General features: G+C 43.1%; 1 protein-coding gene across 3 annotated transcripts in view; it reads right to left on the bottom strand.

The window, feature by feature from the left end:
* mob2a (MOB kinase activator 2a) overlaps nucleotides 1–24,346 on the bottom strand; it is a 97,257-nt gene that overhangs the window by 52,076 nt on the left and 20,835 nt on the right. The window contains exon 1 of one of the 3 annotated variants that reach the window (XM_036151747.1): nucleotides 7,906–8,225. The exons of 1 other annotated variant lie outside the window; for it this stretch is intronic. In XM_036151747.1, coding sequence (XP_036007640.1) covers nucleotides 7,906–8,129 — 224 coding nt within the window. In that variant the 5' untranslated portion in view covers nucleotides 8,130–8,225. Of the gene's footprint in view, nucleotides 1–534; nucleotides 607–7,905; nucleotides 8,226–24,346 lie in introns of those variants that run through there. One more of the 3 variants, XM_036151755.1, reaches the window with a different exon arrangement.

The raw sequence follows: 24,346 nt of genomic DNA, 5'->3' as shown, positions 1-24,346 counted from the left end.
AGGGCAAAGTCTTGTGTCTAATGCAAACAAGGCTAAACACATTCCCCTTATAAGGGAACACCGTGTCCCAAACAAACAGTGTATCGCTGCCAAAAGGGGCACAGAGCAGGATGGGAGGAAAAGTTGGGCGAGCTTGAGCGACTGGCTGTCTAATTAGTCTTCGCCTGCACCTCCACAAAAAAAAAAAAACCCTGCAGCCGGCAAAAGTTTATTACTCCTCTCTGGTCAGATACAGGAAGCTGGCCCGGTGCCACTGCTGTCCCCGCGTCCGCAACTCCCCCTCTCCTCCTCCTCCCACCACCACCCCCACAAGATACCTCCTGAGTCTGACTACAGCAGAACCGCTGCTACAGCGGCGCTGTCCTTAAACGTCTCCTCCAAACCGCAGCACAATAAAAACGGAGAAAGCGAAAGAGCCGGGGGGGGAAAAGAGGAAGGAAAGGGGGACGGGGAGAGAGGCGAAGGGGAAAATATGACCGTTTAGGTCAAACTCCGTTGCGGAGAAACGATGAGAGACTGGAATACGAAGGCTACCTATAGAAGAAGCAGTCGCAGCACACAAGTACCCCCATCCAGCAAGCGATGAAGAAGAGCTGCGTCGTCCAGGCTGCGCCGTTTGCTCCTGTTTCCCCCCCCCCCTCTGACTCCCGGTAGACGTTCTCCTGCTTCTGCAGACTGGGCTACAGGTGCACCGGCTCCGGCACGGCGCGCTGGGAGATCACCTGGCTGTCGGCAGAGCTTCCCCCGCGGGCAGATGGGTTCGGCACGCAATAAAAAAATAAAATAAAATAAACACCGTCCCCTATAGCAGACGCGCTTCTCTCCTTCTCTCAACCAGCTACTGCAACTGCCTGGCTCACTTTCACACTCCTGCTCCGTCGCTCTGCCTCTCTCGCTCGCTCGCTCCCCCCCCTCTCTCTTTCACTCCACTGGCTCTCACTTGAAAGGCGGGAAGATTAGCTTGGCAAACAGAGTCCCATAAACAAACCGCTGACTCTTGGGCCGTACCGGGCATACTGCAGAGGAGACAGAAAGAGGAGGCACCCATCTCCACCATCTGTATACATCCTAAACAAGGCCTAAACACCCCCCTCGCCTCCACTTATCGCCCGTGCAGACCAGTCAGTCAGTTAAATATAAGTCTGAGCCAAATCCGGTCAAACCTCTGAGGACGGGTTAATGAGTGCAGCGTCTTGATCTTCCCGCACAACTTGGTAATACGTTACGGTTTTAAAAAAGCACGCGGCTTAATCGGCAACGCGCACCGACAAGGGAGTGCATGCTGCAGGAGAGCACAGGATGTATACTTATTTGTGCACGTATACAATAACCATGACTCTTCATTCACACAACTGATGCAGAGGCGCAAGATGGGAGGCGCTTATAGCACAGAGGCAAGCCCCCGAGAAGCAAGCCAATCGCTGCAGAGTTCCCTACCTCTGGCTCGGGCAAATAAGGTGAAGGACAATGAGTTATGGGCCCTGCGACATCACTTTCCGCCCTCCTTGCCTCATTAAAGAGGAGCAATCACTTGCTCCTAGTCCTCTTTATTCGCCCCCCGCTTCGACAGAAACCCGTTAAAAACACTCGCCCAAGGAGACCCGGCTTCAGCGCGCTGTCAGCGACGGACCGCCGCAGCCTGACGAGAAGAGGGCAGAAAGCAGGCAGCAGTCACCTTCAAAGCGTAGCTGTTATGCAACGACCGCAGGGGGACTGGCGCTGCTCCTGTTTTGTCGCCGAGCTATCAGAGAGGCGCTGATCTGTGGGTTGGTAGAGGAGCCTCTCTCCGTGCATTTGAATATCCCTGCAAAATGTGATTCATCATCTCAAAGCTTCAGTGCAGAAAGTGAAATTCATAAAGCCTCATTAGAAAGAGAATTATATGTTGAAAGTGTTTTGATTATTAGGGCTTAACGCTAACAAAAACTCAACGACGTTCTCGGAGTATTACATAAAACCCGTAGAAACACAACGTCCAATGTGTTGTGCACTGCAAAAAGGGAACAAAAATAAGTAAAAATGTCTTGAAATGAGTGTATTTTTCCTTGATTTGAGCAGGTAGATAAGACTATTTGCCAATAGAATGAGATTTTTGCACTTAAAACAGGAGCAATTCATCTCTAAAATAACATAATTAGACATCCTGCACTTGAAATAAGACGAGGGAGATGAATTGTTCCTATTTTAAGTGCAAAAATCTTATTCCATTGGCGAATAGTCTTATTTACCTGCTCTAATCAAGGAAAATTACAGTGATTTCAAGAAAATTTCACTTACTTTTAGTTCTGTTTTTGCAGTGTGGGTTTAACGGTTGTGAGGAACACTGCAGACTTCACAATCATGGAGGCCGTCCACTAGGAGGACAGGCAACAAAAGGTCATCGTTAAGGTAGGTGGCGGTTCACTGAGGGCTGGATCACAGCCTTTTAATGGAAAGGTGAGTGGAAGAAAAAAAATAAAAATAAACGCAGCAGAAAAAGGTACCCAAGTAACTTTTAAATGTCAGTCTAATAAAAGGTGTGCGTGCATTCTCAACTTGGACCTGACCTTTGTGTGCGTTATTGCACCAGTGCAGCGTGGCGAGCAGGAGATCAGCTGCTGGCTCTGATGAGGTGCTAAGAAAGCAGAGCTCACTTTAACCCTGGCCTCACACTGGCGATGGTGCCGCTCACACCGCTCCCAGGAACACAGCGGCCAGCTGCGGCTCCAGCTGTGGAAAGGGTGCTCCCCAGAACAGACGTTCATGTGCTCCTTTCTGTTGCCGTCGCCCATAAATGATTAAAAAACAGCTATGGTTGTCGTTTTTTTAGGGCAAAACTTACTATCCGTGCTCACAAATAACCTATTTCATGCACCAACAGCTCCCTCTATATTCCCGTTTTGTTTGTACTCGTCAAGTTAGCTTAAGTTGGCGAGGTGATTTTTTTTTGTCTGAAATTCACAGGATCTTTTTGCTGTCTAGCGCCCGACGTTTCCTGTTTGGTGCATGAAATTCAGAAGCTTGATCCGGGAGCACGGCCTCGGTAACCGGACCCGCACGTGGCTGATGAGGGTGGACACATTGATTTTAATGGCTTGGGTTCTGCACTGTGAGGCTGGCGCTCTTAGGCTACGTTCACACTGCAGGTCTTAATGCTCAATTCCGATTTTTTTGTGAAATCGGATTTTTTTGCGTGTCCGTTCACATTATATATATGCGACTTGTATGTGATCTTGTGTGTGAAATGCATTCATACACCTAAGTGTCCCGCATGCGCAGTAGAGGACGCGATGACGTCATGCGTAGCCAGCGTGCTCATTGTTTGCGGAAGTAAACATGGATCGTAATGCTGCAGCGTATTTTGCGTTCTTTAAGTTATTCTCCAACCGGAGCCAGCACTTTACCAACGCAATCTTTTTAAGAAGAGGAGAGGAAGAAATCCAAATTTTAGCGACGTGAGCGGCTTAACTGAAACGGACTTCATTCATAATTTTCGGATGACAAAGGCAACCTTTATGTGCGTCTGAACGGATCTCTTTAGCGGATCTCATCTTCGGCCAAAGCGGTGAGTAAATGCGTTGCCGTGGGGCGAATGGACTTGCAACAGGTGCTTGTTAACGCACAATAACCAACCTCTTTGGCATAGCCAGGTCCACCGGTAGTGACGTTTGTCAAGTATCAATGACGTACAGGTTGGATAAATGCGACCCGGTCGTACAGACACAGGTCGCATTTGAAAAGATCAGATACGTATCGGATCCAGGACCACATATCCAAGCAACCTGGGTCGCATTTGAAAAAATCCGATCTGTGTCGTTCAGACTGTCATGAAAAGATCAGATACAGGTCGCATATGGGCAAAAAAAAAAAAAATCGGAATTGGGTCACTTCAGGCTGCAGTGTGAACGTAGCCTTAGTCTGGAGCTCTTAGTCTGGAACTCATCTGTACGTTTAGGTCTGGGGTCTCTCATCTTCCTCGTCGCTACACGCCGTAGCTTCCCCTGTCGGGTTTGGAACAGGTCAGTTTGCCGGTCAGTCAAGCTGAGCGTTACCAAGGTCGACAAAGGAGATACCTTCAGCAGCGTGGGCCGGTTCCAAGCCCTGCTGAAAAAAATTAAATCAACATCTACATAAAGCTTATCGGCAGCGGGAAGAAGGAACTGCGCAAAAATGTCCTGGTAGTTGGCGAAGCTGATTTTGGAGTTCAGAAAACACGGGGCACCAACACCAGTTGACAGCAGAAACTTCCCGCGGGACTTCAACTACACTAACTTTGATTCCTCGCAATCCTCTTCCACTCAAAATTTTATTAATATGCTTTGATAAAGGACCCTGACAAGCCAGCTTCTTTGGTAAAGGCCCCTAGCAGCGTACCCTGCGTGTGAAGGATGTCGATGTCTACAAGATATCACAAGTCACTGCTCTAATCGAGCAGGTTATAAACATTTCTGCGTAAAAAGTCACTTTCTACATTATTCTTATGTATTGATCCAGTTTGCTGAGGAACTGAATGGTAGGTTTTCTCTGGCTGTGAGCCACAATCATCAAGAGTAACAATATTACTTTTATTATAGGGCTAAACAATTAATCGCATTTTCAATATAATCGCAAGTTAAAAAAAAAAAACGCGATTTCCAAATCGCAGAGGTCAGCAATTTTTGGCTATGTAACAATTAGTGAATCAGACGCGTCCTTTAGGTGTCGGTAAAATGTTTAAAGTGGGTTTGCCTCAACATGGAAAGGAGGACAGTTGCAGCAGTGAGATATTGTAATTTTATTACTTATTTTAGAGTTTATATAATCATACATAGCATTAAGTACTGGTCAATCAGTTTAATACATAGACTTGTTTGTTGGTTGCACTTTATGTTCAACAAGGATTGATCATTTAAAAGCTGTTCTCTTGAATAATATTCTGATCAATAGAAATATTAAAAGTTCTTGTTTTAAATAGTCCTTGTTTACAAACATCTTTATTTAGAGGCCATTTTTGTTGCTTGTGGTTAATGCATAGAAAAATCAAAATTGTAATTTTGGTTGAAATATATCGTAGGCAGAACGCAATCATTTCTGCTCTGAGTTTAGATGCTGTGGGTCTTTTAGCACCTAATCTGTACGGCGAGGAAACAAATTGATTTGTTGTTTGCATATGTTTAAAAAGACATGATAAATTAAACTGGGGGGAAAAATTGCATTAAATCGCAAAATTAAGAAAATAAAAAAAAAAAAAAATAATAAAAAAAATAAAAATAAAAAATCGCAATTAGATTATTTTCCAAAATCGTTCAGGCCTATTTTATTAATATTAAAATCTATTGTTGCCCAGTAGTGCTGCATTATACCCAAAATCCTTCGGCGAGACAGCAACAAGCTCTCTGTGTAACTTTCTGTGCTTCAGATGACAAAGAACTGCAGCATCTAATGACGTCACCCCTTTCCTTACACCGCCGCCTTCTGCTTCTCTGGAGACCCGTCACCAGGAGCTGCAGCAAACAAGCCTCCCTTCACCTGCGCGCATGCAGAGCAGGGCGCTCGCATTCATCAGACGGTGCCGCATGGGAGCACAGCAGCGTCGCACACAATTTCCTAAACGAAACAGGAACGCTTGCGAAAAGGCAAAAGCAGAGAGACGCAGCTGCTCTGGCACTTTCAGCTGAGAGGCGGAGAAAACGTTGGCAGCTCGGCCCTCATCAGCTCCCTTTGTGTTTTTGCACCTGAGAATCAGGATGTGGCCGCTGTGTGGGACAAGTGCAGCGGAAAGCTGTGTGCCCAGAAACAAGGGGGCAGGGAAACGGAGGGGAAAGTGTACGAAACGGTAAACCAACAATAAATCAAATGTCACTTTCAACAATGTGACCGACGTGCTTTCGGGTCTCAGTCAGCGTGTTTTTGTCTCCACTTCCTCAAAACTGCGTCTTATCCTAAAATCCAGACAAACAACAAAAAGCAAGACATCCTGAGTGATGTAAAGTAATCTGGGATTTCTTTTCCCCTCCTAAAAACGCATGAGATGAACTGATACCGGGAAGGGAAGACAATGCAGGCTCTCTCATTCACTCTCATTGCTACAGTTGAAACCTGTTAAACGAAACCCATCACTGACAAGGACCCGTCAAGGCCTTTCAGCCTCTTATTGACCGACTGTGTCTCCTAGCATCTCTGTGCTAACTAACAAAAGGTTTGGTCGACAGACTCTTGTGTTGAATGAAACACGATACAATGAACGGCAAGGTCCTTGGAGCTCAGCGTGGATCTGAAGGACAGGGCAGGAAGATTTTCACCAGCTGGAGTCGTTATTCTTTTAGATGTAAAGATACTGGATTAAAAAAAAAAAACACAACGATAATATATGAATTACAAGATTTCAAGGGGTGAACCGACTTAACCTGGCGCTGAAACGTAAACTGACAGACGCATAATGGAGTTATTGAGCTACAGCTACAATGACCAGAGTTACTGAACCCTCATGGTAGTGAGGTTATGTCCTTATTTGTCCTAAAATATACCGTGCAAAGTCCATGCAACAGGAACATGCAGTTCTTGTTTGTGTAACTTAATTCAAATCCTGAAAGTTTGACACGATTTTGATCACCCAACAAGTTTAATATCTTTAAAAAACCTACAGATGCACCGATCGCTCAGCCAGAGATCAGAATATGCCGATTTCTCACTGATCAATTCTGGTTGGTGAAGGTTAAACGCAGTCTGAATATTCAAATATTGGTCAGAATCTAAAATTCACAGGTCAGATGTAAAATAAAGTCAGCCAGAAAAAGCTTGATTGCTGCATGTCTACTACAGGGGGCTTCAACACGAGGCCATTTGGTCGTGGCACAAATTGCTAAGGAATAGAGATGACAATACTTTCTTGAAGTTTGTCCTGCTGATTCAACTACTGTTCAACTACAATTTTCACAGAAGATTTAACACATACAAGCTCTTTGTTCCTTTTACCTTGCAAAAAACCCCCCAAAAAAACACATTTAACACAGCATGAAGCAAAAATAGTTTTAATACTAACACAAAATGATCAATTCAAGATCAATCCACTTTAAGCATCAAAGCACGAGTTCCCAGGCTTAATAAAATTAACTGGAAAGAAAGAGCATCAAACAACATGCTTTGTGACACGCTTCTAAGACAGAAAACACATTTATTTAAAAAAAAAAAAAATTAATACAGTATTTGATCTGCTGATCAGATGAAGCCAATCAAGGAATAATCGGCTGATTTCTGCCACACTGATCGGTGCATCACTACTAAAGGAGAATCCACAGTATAAAGGCTGTTAAATGAATAACTGATCAGAAGTAGAACTGGGTTCCTGCATTCATTTAGAAAAGCACCCCCCCAAAAATAAATAAAAATAAATAAATAAAACGAATTGCACTAAAAGCTTTCCTCAAACACTGGTGCCTTTGAGAGGTGCGTTGTTTTAACTTTTGACCAGGAGCAGAGAAGAGGCGGTGAGAAAAGCAAGAAGAAGAATCGTCGGGCTCCTCTTCCTCAGAGGAAGAGGGGAAACAACAGTGAGCCCAGCCCATTAAAGCGGGACAGACAGGTTCCTCCTCCCGGTCCAGCCCGCTCTTTGAATCACAACGGGCTAGAAAACCACCATCACAGGCGTTTTGGATCAGTCGATGCCGAAGTTTCCAGATGATATTAGAACCTGGCGAATGCAGGCGTCTTAAAGAACCCACTTCCACGATGATCAAAAGTATCCCCCCCTCCCTCCTCTTCTCTTGATCAAGTCGTTTTGGTAACAACGGGAGGGCCGTGGACGCCTCCGAAGAACCAGAGACACGCAGAAAACTGATTTATGAGCTTCGGACATGACAAAACGCGTCCCCTCCTCCTCCCCAACCCCACCCCACCCCACGCGAACAAGTTGCCGCGGCTCCACGTTGCGCGGCGTCACACACTCACCTATTCAGCGTGTACGAGCCGTTCCTCTTAAACCTCATCCTGGACGACAGGAAGCGCAGGAAGAGATCCAGAATTGACGGCGTGTCGGCCTTTTGGTTGCTCGCAGCTCGGGACAGAAACGAACCCACGCACGACGTGAACAATCCGTGTACAGACGCGGAACCGCACTCTCTGCAGACCTCCCTCCCTCTCTCTCTTTCTCTCTGTGTCTGCTGCTCAGACATCCACTCTCTCCTCCCTCCTCCTGTTTTCTTTGGTTTCCCCCTCGGTTCAGTTTCCGTGGGGCTGGTTTTCCTCTCGGTGTGCGCGTCGCATTGTTGCACGTAGAAAGGCACCGGGACGCAAAAAAAAAAAAAAAAAAAAAAGAAGAAACGCGTCCAACAGAAACTTGATCTCCAGCCCGTCCTCCTCTCCTGCATCAAACGCCAGAAAACGTGGAATAAACAAAACAAGTGAGCAGCTCCCAGGTGGAAACGAGTCCGCTTTCTCTTCTCCGTTCACAGGAAGCGCTCCTGTTTCCCATCCGATGAGCTATTTTTACGCGTTTTATCCCTCAGCCCGACGCGCAGATCTGAGGCTGAGGTATTCATTAATGCCCGCCGAAGCTCCCCCAGGACGGCGCGTCTCTCTTTGTAATGCAAACACGCATCGCTTATAAAATGTGATCAAGCTGGACGTAATTAGAATCAAAACGCAGGTAGGCTGATTGAATTATCCACGCTATACGACAATGGGACACATGCTTTCTAGGAAATTACTAGGAAGCGTCATCCCAGAGTGCAGACCCCCATTTTATGGTTGTTTTTAATCCAGCATAAGCAAAAAAAAAAAAAAAACTAAACTTCATATCAGAGTCCAAATAAAGCTCATTCTGGATGGAGGCGCGCAGACCAGGCTGGTCCAGGTCGATACTAGTTTCCGATAAAAGGAAAATTAGCCGAATGCCTGGTGCTAACCTCTATCTATGGGTAGAGATGCACTAATTATGCTTTTCCACACCGATCAGGACAGAATCTTATCTTTCCTCCAGAGGACTACAACAATGAATTGGGAAAAAATATGCTGCAAGCTGTTTGATGGAGAAAAAAAAACGATAAATGGAGAGAAAAAGAAACAAAAATGCAGATTTTGCACCGATCAGACTTTTCCACGTTAGTGCAGATTATTCTTTGTATTCTGTTTTTCAGGGTTGACCATTCAATAATTTTGTATTATTTTTTTTTTTTACAATAAGGACTTTAACATAAATCAGAAAACGTGTTGCAGGTTCTTGGTTCTCAAGTACGTTTCTTGTGCGCTCCGTGCGTTCACTGCAAAATGTGCCGCACTGCCATCCAAGCTCCTTTATTTTGAAAAATTACCGGATCCGCTTTGCACTTCCTTCGTCTGACTTCTTGTCTGGCTCATCTGTTTTTTTTTCAGTGTATAATCATCGTCATTGCAAGCAGAAGGCAAAATTACCACGTTTCAAAGTAAATGTTCAAAAGACAAATCTGCTTCCGATATTTAAATAAAACAGTTAATTCTATCGTGAATATTAAAAAATATATTTTGTGGTTGACAATCTCCATGTACACCATTTAAATTTGACAAACCGGAGGTTGTTGACGTAATTTTTCCTTTTTGCTACAATTATAGAGCTTGACGTAGGAATAAGTGTGAATAAAGGGTTAGTGTTGATGCTTTTAATGAATGCGTTTTTCAGTATTTCATCTGCCAATCAGCAGTCAGAGCCAATCAGGGGTAAAAGGGCTGCCTTTCATGTCTGTTTGATTAACTGCATTTCTATTTATGCGCCAGTTATTGTTTAAAAATAAACTTTAGAACGACAATGAATGCCAACCTCATCTAATCAGTGAACCCGGTTTGTACAGCTAACATTTGAATTTGGACTGAAACAGTTTCAAAGAGTCTGAAAGCATAAGGATGAAGGTGGTTATGTTCAGCATAGAGCCAGACCACAAAGGCTGAGTTATGGAGAGCTCACATGTGCTTTTATTATGCAGAACGATGAAGAGGATTAGGGAAGAGAAGGAAAATCTGTACAAACGGTTGGATCAAATGATCAAACCCCCATCCCCACCATCAATTAGGATTTTAGATTATTTTTTTATATCTAGATACCAGTCTGTCTTAATATAACATCTAAATAAAAGCGTTATTTAGCATCATTCCAAACACACCAAACATACTCAGGGTTGTTTCTAGAGTTTTAAGTTTGTGTTTAACAGCAAAAGCAGCTGGCACCAAAAGTGCTGATCAGTCACACTGCTGCTGGTGGTCAGCCACTGCAGAGCTACACCACAGCCAGGAGGAAGATGATGATGACGATGATGATGGATGAAGCAACAAGAACAGCAGCTACTCTTTGATGCAAATGACACATTTATACGCAGACAGCATCGGAGTGGTGAACTGATGAGCCCCGTTCTCGCACATTCATTTTGATTTCATAAACTAAGCACTTATACATCATGTGCTGTATTTTTGCTAATGGACATTGTGGGTGTCTAAAAGACAAAGTCTGAACAAATCAAAGGACGACTGCTTTTACCCCAGAGCTATAGACAGGACAACAACAGGAGGTTCAGTCAGAACAATCCAGATCCCCTCCCTGTGTTCCTTCTCAGTCTTTTATCTACCTGGCTATATTTCAATTCAATTTAATTTTATTTATATAGCACCAAATCACAACACATGTCATCTCAAGGCATTTTACAAAGTCAAATTCAATCAAATCATAGATTGGTTAAAAAGTTTCCTATCTAAGTAAACTCAGCAGATTGCATCGAGTCTCTCCAAGCAGCATTCACTCCTCCTGAAAGAACGTAGAGCCAGAGTGGACAGTCGTCTGCATTGTCGATGGATTTGCAGCAATCCCTCATACTGAGCATGCATGAAGCGACAGTGGAGAGGAAAACTCCCCTTAAACAAGGAGGAAAACCTACAGCAGAGCCAGAACCAGGCTCAGTGTGAACGCTCATCTGCCTCGACCCACTGAAGGTTAGAGAAGACAGAGCAGAGACACAAAAGCATAAAAGCACACATTGATCCAGGAGTACTTTCTATGTTATAAGGTAATAGCGGATGATCTGTCTCTCCTGGATGCCAGACCAGGTGTACTTATTATGAAGAAAAAAAAGCCCATATTTATTATCTGCACTTTAATTGCTCAGGATCTATCTAGATGATGCCCTCGCTTTATTAGTCTTTTTTTATTTCCTTTCACAATTCCTCACTCACGTTTAAGATTCCTTCTCTCGAAACACACCTCAACATCCAGACCAACAAAGCCCTTTCGTCCAACGTCCACATTACTTGCAGTCTGTTTAGGAGTGACTTGAGTAAATTTGAGCTTTATGTATTCACAGCTAAGGACCAGAAGTCTGCACCCTTTTCTATTCAATTCAAACAGTCACTTTCCTCTCCTGCTGTAACAAAATAAAATTGGTCTAGAGGTGTAAAAATAGATCGGCAGGTTTTATAAATATGTACCGAATGATTAATTGATAAAATTACATACACAAAAAAAGCAGATTTCAGCAAAAAATAAATAAAAAATCTGAATTGAGCATCAAGACAGTGAAGGTAGCTGTAAATCATCCACGTGTATTTAATCTAAACTCATTATGAACACATCTGTTCTGTGGAGGCCAAGCTTTAAACATCTTGCAGCTCAATTTTCAATTTATTATGTAAAAATGGAAAGTGTGCATGACGCAGCCAAAAACATACCAAAACATGGGCTGTCTATGCAGACCGACTGCAAAAAGGAGTTAGCCCATGCTAACTCAACAGGAGCTGCAGCAATCAACAGCACCGATGTTAGAAGATAAAAGTTGTGCACCTCAGAAATTCTTGTCTTCATGGAGGCATCACCAGAATGTCAACTTTAGAAGAAAGCTACAAGAAGTTACAATTGTAGTTCACCACAAGCAACGTTAAGAGGAACGGCACATACATGAAACAAAGTTCCCTGATGAGGAGACACTAAAAATTTTACTAGTGGGCTACAAGCAATTCACCATGCATGGCTGCAAAAATAACCGCACCTCAACCAGATCTCACCGTCCCCACCGTTAAAACACAGCAGAGGCAGCATCATGCTGAGGGAGCGCTTTTCATCTGCAGGGACAGAAAATCAGGGTCAAAGTTCATGGCAATGTTGACGGAGCTCAATACCGGACGAGAACCTGCTGGGGGGGCTGCCAAAGAGCGGGGGTGTCAAACATACGGCCCGCAGTTTGTTTTTGTTTTTTTCCCCAGAGTCCTGTCTGGCAATGCGGCAATAAGAATTGTTGTCTTAATGCCAAAAAGAGCTCATCAGATTTGACTTTCGCAATTGGAGCAAAACTGCTATTGCCATAGTGCTCCGCTTGATTTATGAATGTGACTATTTTTATTATGATTCATGCGGGGAATATCTCAAATGATATGAACACTACAGTGGGAAAGTAGGAGAGGAAAGGAAGAACAAGAAGAGCAAAAGAAAAGGTGAAAGAAAGAGGAGATAAAAGGAAGAGAATGATAAAACAATTATTGAAAAAAACATGTAGTTTGTTTAATTGAAAATCTGCACTTACTATATTGTCCACGACGGGCACTGTGTTTTAATCAGCAGATGGAAGCACTGAGTTACAGATATGGAAAATTGATTTTAAATCATTTCTTAGTTTTTATCTGTTTGATGTATTTTGTCATGCAGGACAGTGTTTTTAAGTTCCAAAAAATGTGAATAAATGTTTCTCAACATTTTACAATCACTGTGATCAGTTCTTATGCATAATGCACAAGTAAATGTTTAACTGAGTAAAAGTATTGTTGAAATTGCACATACTTTTCTTAAAAAAGCTGAGGTTATTCATAATATATTGTGTAAAAGTGAAATTCATTTAATATAAAAATCAACCAAAAGTCCACATTTATTAGTTCTATTTAATCTTGCAATGAGTTTACTCGTGTGGCCCTCTTGAGATCAGATTAAGCTGTATGTGGCCCCTAAACCAAAATGAGTTTGACACCCCTGCCTTCAAGCAAACACCCAAAACGCTGTACGGCTGAAAGACTGTGGCGAGATCCGAAGATTGATGGAGACGCTCTCCGTGAAATCACACTGAGCTGAAGAGCTATTTGGGAAAATCTGACTCTAGATACATGATGCTCAACCCAAATGACTCGCAGCTGTGACTGCAGCGAAAGAAGCTTCACCAAACTGTTGACACAGAAAGATTACAAGTGCACGCCGCACTTTTCAGATGATTACTTGAACACTTATTGCCATTTCAGATGTCCTTTTTGTGACGACTAGCAGAGCAGGATGTGTTGATGTGAAGGATACAGCAACACAAGCATTCGAAGTACGAGAACGCGATCGTCGCTGGTTCTGGTGCGGCTGAGAAACAGCTCCGGCTCAGTTCTTTCCAGGAATACGCTGAGAGTCGAAAGCTGGACCGCAGTGCACAAACGCAGCCTCTGCTGAGGCTCCGGCACCTCGGCTGCGTGTGCGATGAGAGGCCAGCTTTGGAGAGCTCGAACCACAGCAAGCGCCAAGTTCGCCCCGCTTAAAAAACAGAGGCGACACTGACGGAAAACACAACGCTCCCTTCTGCGAATGCCAAAAAAAAAAAAAAATCAATCTTTCCAAACAACCAACATGTGTAGCTTACGCAGTTTAATGTATATTAGATTTTTCCTGCCAAGAACCGGGTACACTCCTAATAAGCTCACGCAAACAAGCAAATGCACAGAGCACACCTCTGATGGCGCCAAACCAAGAGGTGCAGTATAAAAAGACCCGTATATAAATATATATACATCCAGGCCGAGAGACGCCAGGAGACGGTCTGTCTGCGTCGGTCTGTTACAGTAATGTTCAAACAGTGTGCCCCATTCTTCACAGCATGCTTTCGCTGCTCCACGGGGCTGCAGGCGAGTCCAAAGAAACTGGCCTGAAACAGGGCTGGAAGTATCCAAGAGCCGCATGAAAGGTCAGAGGAAATTAATCAGTGAAAAATGACCGCAACGTTGACATATCTTTGATCCGCCTCCGAAACAACAAAGACGGAGAGGGGGGAGAAAAAAAAAAAGGGGGAAATTATCAGGCCTGAGGAATGCCAGGGATCTGCACTCGTCAAGTATTATCTTTCAAGATCCAGAAATGTTTGGTTCTAGTTTAAAATTCCACCTGACAGGGGAAATGAAATGTAACCCAAGCCACGGATATACCGCTCCTTAGGCATCCTGGGAGCGTGGAGGCAGCTTGAATCTTGCGTACAGAGTCTCCTTTGAAGGCTTCGTCGCAGATGTTAATGTCCCAATCAGACAAAAAATAACTAAGTTAATAATAATAATTAAGCTGGTTCTATGCTGCAGATGCATCTTAATAACTTAGAAAAGTTATGGAAGAGTTTGCTTCATTCTTCATTTCAGTAAGTGATGAAATGATAGGCCAATATTTCTTTAATAATAATAATTAAATAAATAAATATTTGTGTAAATAAATTTTCTCAGAAACTGAATTTTTTTTTCATTAGCTGTAAATCAAATGTAACTAAACTGAACAGATCGAAGTGCTTGAACTATATCCCCATGTTCAAAGGAGCCATTAAAAATTCCCCTTTTTAAATGAAACAACCATAGCAAAACCAGTGACGTGAGTTTTTAAGATGCACTGACTCAAGTGTCGCCCCTATTAACCCAACACGGTTTGAACAGAAAAATAATCTCCATAACTGATGGTATTCTAAACCCTTTGTTATATCAGCATAAAGCTGCTATGAGCTTAGGCTACTGGAGGAAATCAGGGTTTATTTTTCTCACTCTATTGAGTTCTACTGTACTCCAATTTCCATTGCTTGTCATAATTTCAGCTTTTGACTTTTTGTTCTCTGTCTTTTTTTCTTCATAGTAGGCACACCTGGTCTGGCGTTCTGTTAACTGTGACATCATCCAGAGAAGACAGATCATCCGCAATTACCATCTAATGTAGAACAGATTACTGGATCAATGTGTGCTTCTGTGCTTTTTTGTCTCTCTTGTTGTGTCTCTGCTCTGTCTTCTGTAACCCCAGTCGGTCGAGGCAGATGACCGTTCATACTGAGCCCGGTTCTGCTGGAGGTTTTTCCTTCCCATTAAAGGGGAGTTTTTCTCTCCACTGTTGCTCCATGCTTGCTGAGTATGAGGGATTGCTGCAAAGCCATGGACAATGCAGACGACTCTCCCTGTAGCTCTACGCTTCTCCAGGAGGAGTGAATGCTACTTGTCAAGACTTGATGTAATCAACCTGTTCGCTTATATAGAAAATAAATTTTTTGACCAATCTGTATAATGTGATTGCATTTGACTTTGGAAAGTGCCTTGAGATGACATGCTTCATGAATTGGCGCTATATAAATTGAATTGCATTGAATTAAAGGTATTTGCACTGAAAGATCCGGCCGGGAATTTATTTCCTACGTTTGCAGGCCGATAAAAAGTTTACTCGCTAATATAGCGTTTTAAAACCTGCTAAAATATTAATGATGTGACAGTGCAGTGTAACGCTGACTGCAGTTTTTACTACCCAGCTGCTGCACTGTTGAAGCACTTAAGCTGAGGATGATGATGATGCTCTGACGCCCTCTACTGTTGTTTATGAAAAATGCATCTGTTAAGGGGGAAATATAAATATAAGCGTCCCACCAATTCTGCTACATCAGAGGGCAGGAAGTCATTGATGTAAAACACGTTTTATTTTGTTTTATTTTAATTTAAGAGGAGACTAAAGGCAGACTTCCTGGCTGTGGCTGACTGGCATGCAAACAAAGACTTTTCGCCGACGATGAAGTCTGAAATTATAGGGTGAGGACAGAATAGCGCACAAAAAAAGGATGGCTGAGACAAAGCAGTACCGTAACACCGTGGCTGACATGTTGTGTTAGTAGTATGTGAAGGACAGTGAACGTAAATAAGGAGGAACAAAGAAGGGGAAAAAATGCCTCTACTGTTCAAACCGAATGGATTTAGATTCCACTTCATCCTTTGTGGGGAAAGTCTGAGGTTGAGCAGAATCCTTAAGATGGCGATGGGATGAGGACGTGTTACAGTGAGCTCAAAGGGAATGATGTTTTGAAAAGAGTGTAAAGAAACCGTCGAAGCACAAATAAGAAGAGAATCATCGATCCGTCCGCCTCAGGCTGGTGGTAGACCGGTAGCGCTGGTTTAATACTGCAGCACCTTGATTAAGGCATGTGATACAAGAGTCCAAGTGAATGCTGGGAAGGCCTGGGAGCCATGATTACGCAACACCCAGATCTGATTTCATGCCCAGTGGTTCTCTCCCTCCCGTTGCCCCCGTATGTTGATCTTTTCCACATCAACGTCTCTCCTATCATCAGTAACTTAACTTTTCTTTACCCCTTACGTATCGCCTCCTCTGTCTTGGCACCCTCTTAGACATAAAGCACAATGTATATGAAGTCTCATTAAAAACAGAGGAGTTGACTCTCTTAGAGTTGATCAGTCCTCCCTAACAAATGCAACCTTGCATATTCCCGGGGAGCTGTGCAGTTTGGAGATGTGCTGCCCCCTTGTGGTGTCAAGACACATTCCTACCACTTCTGCACAAGTCTTCAAGCACTATGCGCTTCATGAGAAGTGGCTTTTGGTTATGTAGGGGGTCACAGAAGGAGTAAGAAAGGGCAGACGGATGCTTTTAAAAAAAGAAATTAAGCCTTGTACGCCAGTAGTACCTGACCTGTCTAGGAGGATCATTGCTCTGCGTGTTTCCACATGTCCCGTAACCAAACACTTTTTAAACCCACGTTTTAGGAACTGCCTTAAATTCAAACAGGAACAAATCTGACACGCATGTTTTAAATCCAAGAGACCTAAATATATTTAAAAAAATGGCTGTCCTGACATTGCGACACCTGTGAGTGTGTGAAAATATCACAGGAAGTGTTTGCTGTAAAAAAAATGGAGCATTTCAAATTTTTAAATGATTTTTTTTTTTTCTCCTTCAGTCACTTTGTGCTACAGCCAGCAAATATTTAGCTCCAGGTGCATACCCAGAACTCCTTGCTACATTCTAGATGCGCATATATCCTAACGACTGCTGCAGTGGGAAGCATTCAGCTTCTGGGGGATTATTTCCACCGTCATCGTCAGTCACACGTGTGTAAAAGTGTGCATAATCTGCGTCTTCCTCAACAATTTGCTGCCTTTTCTTTTACTCAATTGTTCTCACAAAGAAGGAGAGTCCCCCCCCCCCCCCCCCCCCCCCCTTCATGCTGCTGCCCGCAAACACGCCCTTAGCATGTCTGATTCATTCACACTTAGGGCCTGTGATGGAGGACGGAAATTTCCACCATCTGGCCTTTCCAGGTACAATTAAGACGGTGAGCAAGCCCGGCTGTGTAACTGTGAGCGTAGATTATAGCTGCAAGAAAAGAAAGAAAGGAAAAAAAAATAGATGTTTAGCTGCTTTTGTTAAAACATGGGTTCTTGGTTGTCTTAAGATTGCGGCGCTCGGAATGATTTTGTGCGTCTGGCTTGCCATCACGGACGACCGATGAGGTCGTACAGTTTTTACGGGCGAGGTGTTTGCTTATGTGAGGCCTTAAAACCTAGAAGCAGTAAAAATATAAATTCAGTGAAAATAGAAAGAAACACACGGGACCTGATCATGAATCATTTACATCGTCTCTCAGATGCCGATGTCCATTTGCACACGTGTTTTGGTACCCCGGGTGTTGCTTGTACAACCATGCATGTTGCATATTTTTCCTCACGTTGTCGTGTAAATCGACTGCTGGATATTTCATTTTACCTAAATATGCCTCGTTATCAATAATTATGCAGCAGTTTTATTTTGGCCTTTCTGATAAGTTCATTCCCTGCTGCTTTAGCACTAACTGGTTTGCCACTGTCACACCCAAATCTCCCCATTGTGGGACAATGAAGGAATTTCTTACCTCATCTTACATAATAAACCATGAATTCAAAAGAATATAAAACACTGTAAGCCACCCGCATTAAAAAAAAAAAAATAATGCAATAGAAAAACCTGCATCGTTTGAACTCTCAACTACTGCTGCTGCTCTTGCTCAGCCATGATGGCATGTCCACTAAATTGCATCCCATCATGCATTGCTCCGTGTGATCCAGAATTCTGGTGGAGATTTCTGGTATTCTATAACAGCAGATACTTTAGCAGTTAAATGCAGTGGATTGCACATTATTCTTAATGTCATTGACATTTCTGGGACATCTAGCTCCTTTTTACATAAGTTTACGTAGAACCGCTCTGTTAACAGCTTTTAGAGATTCTCCAAAAGCATCAGTCTTTTGCAGCCAGCAGCGAGAGAGAACGCCACTGACACCAGCGGAGGAGAAAAGTTCAAAAAGCGAGACACATGAAGAGGACACGTGCGGTTAAGGACACGCTCACGTTGCTGCCTCTAGACTTCAGAATGACAGGCGCCGAGCCGAAGCCCGCATGCGGAAAGCAGCACTTCCTCCATTTGTGCGTCGCACAATTTGTTTTTCTTTTCACCACGACAAGTTAAACGGCGCTTCCTGTGAGCTCCTTCTGCAGACTCCCCCCGTCCAGAACGACGAGGAGACAGGAAGACGATAAAGTGCGTCCGGGAGCGTCGCAGGAGATGGGGTGTTATCACGCGCGCACGCTCAGTCAGTCAGACGTGAGCCTATGTGCAAAAGCGGACATGGATGCAGGTGTGGATGGCGACGCTCTGCTTAGACGAGCCCACATTCAGGCAGCGGCTGAAGGAGATATAAACAGATCATTGCAGATGAAGGAAAATGCTGAGTAACACTTTAAACAAGCTAAATATCAGCTTCCTGTTCCGTCACACTGCTGGGATATAGAGTGCCCTGTACAAGCCTGCATTTAAACCTTTTCACATTTTGTCACGCTCCAACCACAAACTTCAGGGGATTTAATCAGGATTTTAGGTGACAGACCAATGAAAAAAATAATTGTGAAGTGAAAGGAAAAGGAAACATTGTGTAACAAGCCTTTTTAAAAAATATATATTTCTGTTAAAATTATGCCATGCTTATTAGGGTTGTAACGATAGATCGATCCACATCGATTAAATGAGCAACGATCCAACTGCACTGATACAAAATGAAAATATCAATTCATGTCCTGTTTAGGATGTGCCTTTATTTAGAAATTCACAAACCATGAGACTTACTCAGTATGAGGGATTGCTGCAAAGCCATAAACAATGCAGACGACTCTCCCTGTGGCTCTACGCTTCTTCAGGAGGAGTGAATGCTGCTTATCAAGACTTTGATGCAATCAACTGGGTTCCCTTATATAGGACATTTTTTGACTAATCTGTATAATCTGATTGAATTTGACTTTGTAAGGTGACTTGAGATGAACAGGTGATCTATTATTATTATTACGATTTTAAAAATGAGAAGAATGCTCAGAAATAAAGTCGGCAAAAATTATATTTGGGTTTTTTGTCAGTTGATATCAATGTAAGTAACATGGCTAGGTGGGCGGACAATACTGCGTCATATCGATCGCAGACTTTAATGAATTTAATGTAATCAAACGTATCGCAACAGACTTCGTGATATCGGTAAATATCGTATCGTCATTCAAACAAATTGATATAAATCATGATAAAGCAGGGGATTTACACCCCTAATGCTGAGGCACTCTGCCCTCCGTGCCATCAGTGATCCCCTAACAATAAATGGAGTGTAAACGAGATCAAAAATACACCTCAATGCGAAACCGACGCAGTACATCACTCCAAACACGCCATCCCTGCAGTAAAAACACAGTGGTGGCAGCATTATAGTCTGCGGTTATATTTTTTTTTTTCCAACATGGAAAAGCAAAACGGTAGGCGTGATGCAAATATAAGTGTGCAATCCTGGGAGAACATCTGTAAGAGGCAGCTAAAGATGTAAGAGAGCGGCAAAAGTGTACCTTCCAGCAGGCCGACAAGCCTGAACATACAACAAGAGGCGCGGTAAAACGATTTAGATTGCATGCAAGAACATCTTGCATGTGTTAGAACGGTGCAGGCCTAAATCCAGTTGAGTCTGTAGCGACGCTTAAAAACTGCAGCCCATAAACACTCCACTTGTTTTCTAAAAGAACTGTTCTTAATGGGACTCGTTCAAAGCTTCAAGCTTTAGATGTAGGAGACCTGCAGAGATTTACCCCCCCCCCCCCAAAAGGCCTGCAGCAAACGTATCGACTCCGGCTGGCTGAATACAAACGCATGCCGGACTTTTCATCTGTAAAACTTTTCCTTTCACTTTGCAATTATGCACCACTTTGTGTTCGACTTTTAACATTCTAGAAAAAAAAACAACAGAATATAATTTACCGCACAATGAAAACGTGTTCAGCGGCCGTTACTGTAACAGCGGCCGTCGTCTCAACACACCCAGACGTAAACCTTCAAAACCGGTTTGAGAAGCGTCTCCTCTGCGCACGCTGTACTTCTGTGATCCGGCCCGAGCGGACCAAACTCCTGACCTACTGTTCCTCTCAGAGAGGAAACGGATGTGGGGGAAGGTTTCTCTCACCTCGTTCAGACACTCAAAACAAATGCGCTAACGGACACAAGCCACAGAGGCTGAGCGCTGAAAAAAAAAAAACGCTCGCAGAGCACACATCCAAAAGGGTTCAGACACCCGTCGCCTCTCACTGAGCCTTCCTGTTCCTATGAGCAGCTCCTGTCCGTTCCAGGCTTCTGAAGAGCAGAGAGGAAGTTCTCTGTGACTCGGGACTGAATGTGTGGTTATAGTTATCCTAACTTAGGCGTCGATGATAAAAAATGACACGTAGAGGACGTGCATAATGGGGGTGAACTGGGGTTGCATGTACTATAGGTGTAAATTAACCATCCGATAAAATGTACACTGCAAAAACGGATCTAAAAATATGCAAAATGTTCTTAAACATAGTGTTTTTGTCCTTGATCTGAGCAGGTAAATATGATCATTTGCCAATGAAATTAGTATTTTGACCCATAAATTAAGATAATTAGACATCCTGCACTTGAAATAAGATGATGGAGATGAATTGTTCCTATTTTAAGTGCACAAATCTTATTCTATTGGCAGATCATCTTATTTACCTGCTTAAATCAAGGACACATACACTAATTTTAAGAAAATTTTACTTATTTTTAGTTCCGTTTTTGCAGTGTATGGTCAGAACTCTTCTTAGCCACAAGTCGTGCGACTTAAAAGAGGGCCAGGAGTTTAACATATGCCTGGACTGGTCTGTCACTGATGGAGCTCTCCAGCTCTGCAACAATTTGGAGTGAGAGATATTATTTTCTGCTAATCCGTCGGTCTCCCACCACCTGTACTGGATCGAGGGGACATCCTAGAACAGAGCTGGCCCTCCTGACAAGCTTACATAACTCAGCTGTAGACATGCTTGTGCTCCAACAGACCACACCACAGAAGACAGCTGATGCCACCACAGAGTAAAAAAAAAAAGCGCCCCTTGCACTCCTGAAGACCTCAGCCTCACATACTCAAAGATAAGAGCAGAGAATGGTGTCGGATCTGTGTAGGCAGCATTTTAGATGCAAGTTGGGACACTGAGACTTGCTAATTGTTCTGGCAGCTGACTACTACAAGCATTCATTTTCATTTATTTATTTTGTTAGTTAAGATACACAATATAAGGTAACTTTCACAGACTATCAAGGTCAGCAATGTTATCCCTACAAGGAACGCGTCTCTTCTACGCGAGTTCGCAATACTGTACATCTGCATTAAATAAGAAGCTTTCACACACCCTGCCCTCATGAAAACACAAGTTCTCTGTTTTTAAAAAGAATTACCAACAAAAATGATAAAGTTATCTGTAGATTTAAACAAACATGCTTTTCATCTTTGTATTCAATTTTCATCTTTTTTTTTATTTTTTATTTTTTTATTAAACGGGTATTATCATAGAAAATCCACTTATCTGACCTGGAGGGGACAAGGTGTGAAGATTGAAGTACATTTAAAGAGACGGCACCAAAACGAGTTGCTCTCAGACGCACCTCAGAACAAGCGAGTAAATTAATGAGGTATTCAGCCCAAAGCATTGCTGTTCCACTTTATATAGACCACAACTGAATGATTTCAACGTGAAAAGGAAGAACCGAAAAGCATATGTCCCCTTTAAAATAAAATCTGCTGATCCAACATTTCATGTTAAGTATCATAAAAAAACATTGAGCACCATTTTGTTGCATGACATTTATGCCGAAACAGAGAACTACTGCTCGATCAATCAGCTTTGCTGTGCAGAGACTACATGAGACAACTCCGATGTTGAAGAGGAGTAGAGAGAGGTGCGAGGGGAGGAACATAGAGAAAACGCAAAATGACAGCAGGTCAGGAGTCACTGACTGGCTTCAAAAGATCTTCTCGCTCCGTTGCTCTTTATGTAGGCTAATCGCTTCCATCTCGCCTCCCTAAGCTAGTTGGATCATTTAGCCTCATTTAAGCGGCTAAACAGCCGGTAATAAATCAGCTACACGCTCCTCTGTCACCTCATACTACGGAAGCCCGTTCTGCTCTGTACACTCCTCCTGATATAAGACTCCGGCTCGCAGCGCACGGCCGCTAAGGTAGATGGAAGAACGACCGCCGGGACTGCTGGAGGTTCTGACCATTGAGCTATATTAAACACTGGAGTGCTGATTTTGCCGAAAAACTGAAGTAACTGGCCGCCATCTTGCTACTCCCTACTCTCACAGAATCCCATAGGATTTGGTTGCAACAACAAGCAGTTTTCTGGCTGAGTGAAAACGTTTCACAGGTAATTCTACAGTCAGTGGATGTACTAACACTATCAAATACTAGGAAATTAGTAGTTGAAAAATTGCTGAAATATTTTACATGTTATTCATATTAAATATATATATGTATATTTAAGTATGTGTATATGTATATATATGTATACACATATGTAAATATATGTTTTTGTATATTGTTATTTATATATTTATAAATGTTAAACACATATATTTAAATAAATAAAATGCAAAATATTTCAGCACATGACTTTCTCAGTACTTGATAGTTTTAGAGCATAACATAAAAGTATATGGCATTTGACATTTTAAAAGTCTTAAGCCCCCCCTTGAACATGAGAAAATCCTCGTTATTCGATGCTGTAGCGCACATATTCCCTAGTTACTGGAGGAAAATAGGGAGTACCAATATGGCGGCTGGTGGCTTCAAAGCGACTCGTTCAAGCAGACGGTGATTAGCACTCCAGTGTATATTATAGCTCAGAGGTTCTGACCAGCAGGAGGAGAACGAAAGCGGGAACTGATAAAGTGATGGATGAGCCAGACTTTAAACTGTTCTATTTCCTAAGCTTAGGCCAAGACTTGCTTTGAATCTCTCCTCTCAACCCACATCCCATTTCATTCCAAGGAAGTAAACACGAGGAGGGATGATAAGCCTAGCATGTTTTTGCTACACCGTCGGCATGCAATAAGTCTTTTTTTAGCCAAAAAAAAATAAAATAAAAAAATCAGCTTTTACAATTCCTAAACTACAGATGCATCTGAACAAACTGGAGCTTCCAGGAACCTGTCAGGAGGGTTTTCTGTTGACTATAGTTCAGCGTTTAAAAGCGTCATCTGCTACTCGGTCAAGGACTTCCTGACTGACATAGCGATCAAAGTGGGTGGGATCTGCTCCTCTACTCTCAGCCTCAGCACTGGCATGCCCCAGGGCAGCATGCTAAGACCTCGTCTGTGCTGCTTCACGCTCACATGTGACCGTTCCCCTCTCACCCCACGAACTCAACCATCACATTCGCAGATGACTCCACTGTGGTGGGCCTGGGGTGTGGGGAGTCCGCCTACACAGAGGAAACCCAGGGGGCTGTCGGAGCGGTGCGCTAAGACTCATCTGAAGCAGAATACTGCAGAGCCTCCACTTCCTGCGTCTATTACAGAGGAACCATCTGGTAGAAGAACCTAACGGTGTCCTTTTACCGGCTCGCCGTTGATGCAGAGCATCTCGTTGTGGTTCTCCGCCAGCTCTGCAGAACAGACCGTAGGCTGCTCTCTGCCCCGGCTGGAGGACATGGGGATCACTAAGGACAGTTCCCACCCTGGTCATCCCATCTTTAACAGTCTGCCTTCTGGAAAGAGGCTTAGGTTTAATCTGTGGGCCATACAACTCCTGAACTCTTCCGATATTCCCATATGATCCTTTTTTTTCTGAATAAGTGCAAAACCTTCATTTCCTTGTTTTGTAGTAAAGACGTGCGGTATTGTCGTGACATATACTTGTTTTGTTTCTCTTTGAACCTGTCGCTTTGTGTGCTTTCTTTTTTTTTTAAAACATTATTTCATGTCTTGCACCAAACAGTTGAACTAAGATAAGATAAGATAGGCTTTATTGATCTCACATTGGAGAAATTCACATGTCA

This window comes from Fundulus heteroclitus, chromosome 2, assembly GCF_011125445.2.
Source record: "Fundulus heteroclitus isolate FHET01 chromosome 2, MU-UCD_Fhet_4.1, whole genome shotgun sequence".
Lineage (NCBI taxonomy): Eukaryota > Metazoa > Chordata > Actinopteri > Cyprinodontiformes > Fundulidae > Fundulus > Fundulus heteroclitus.
The sequence above is the reverse complement of the archived record's forward strand: the minus strand, read 5'-3'. Positions and strand labels throughout refer to the sequence as shown.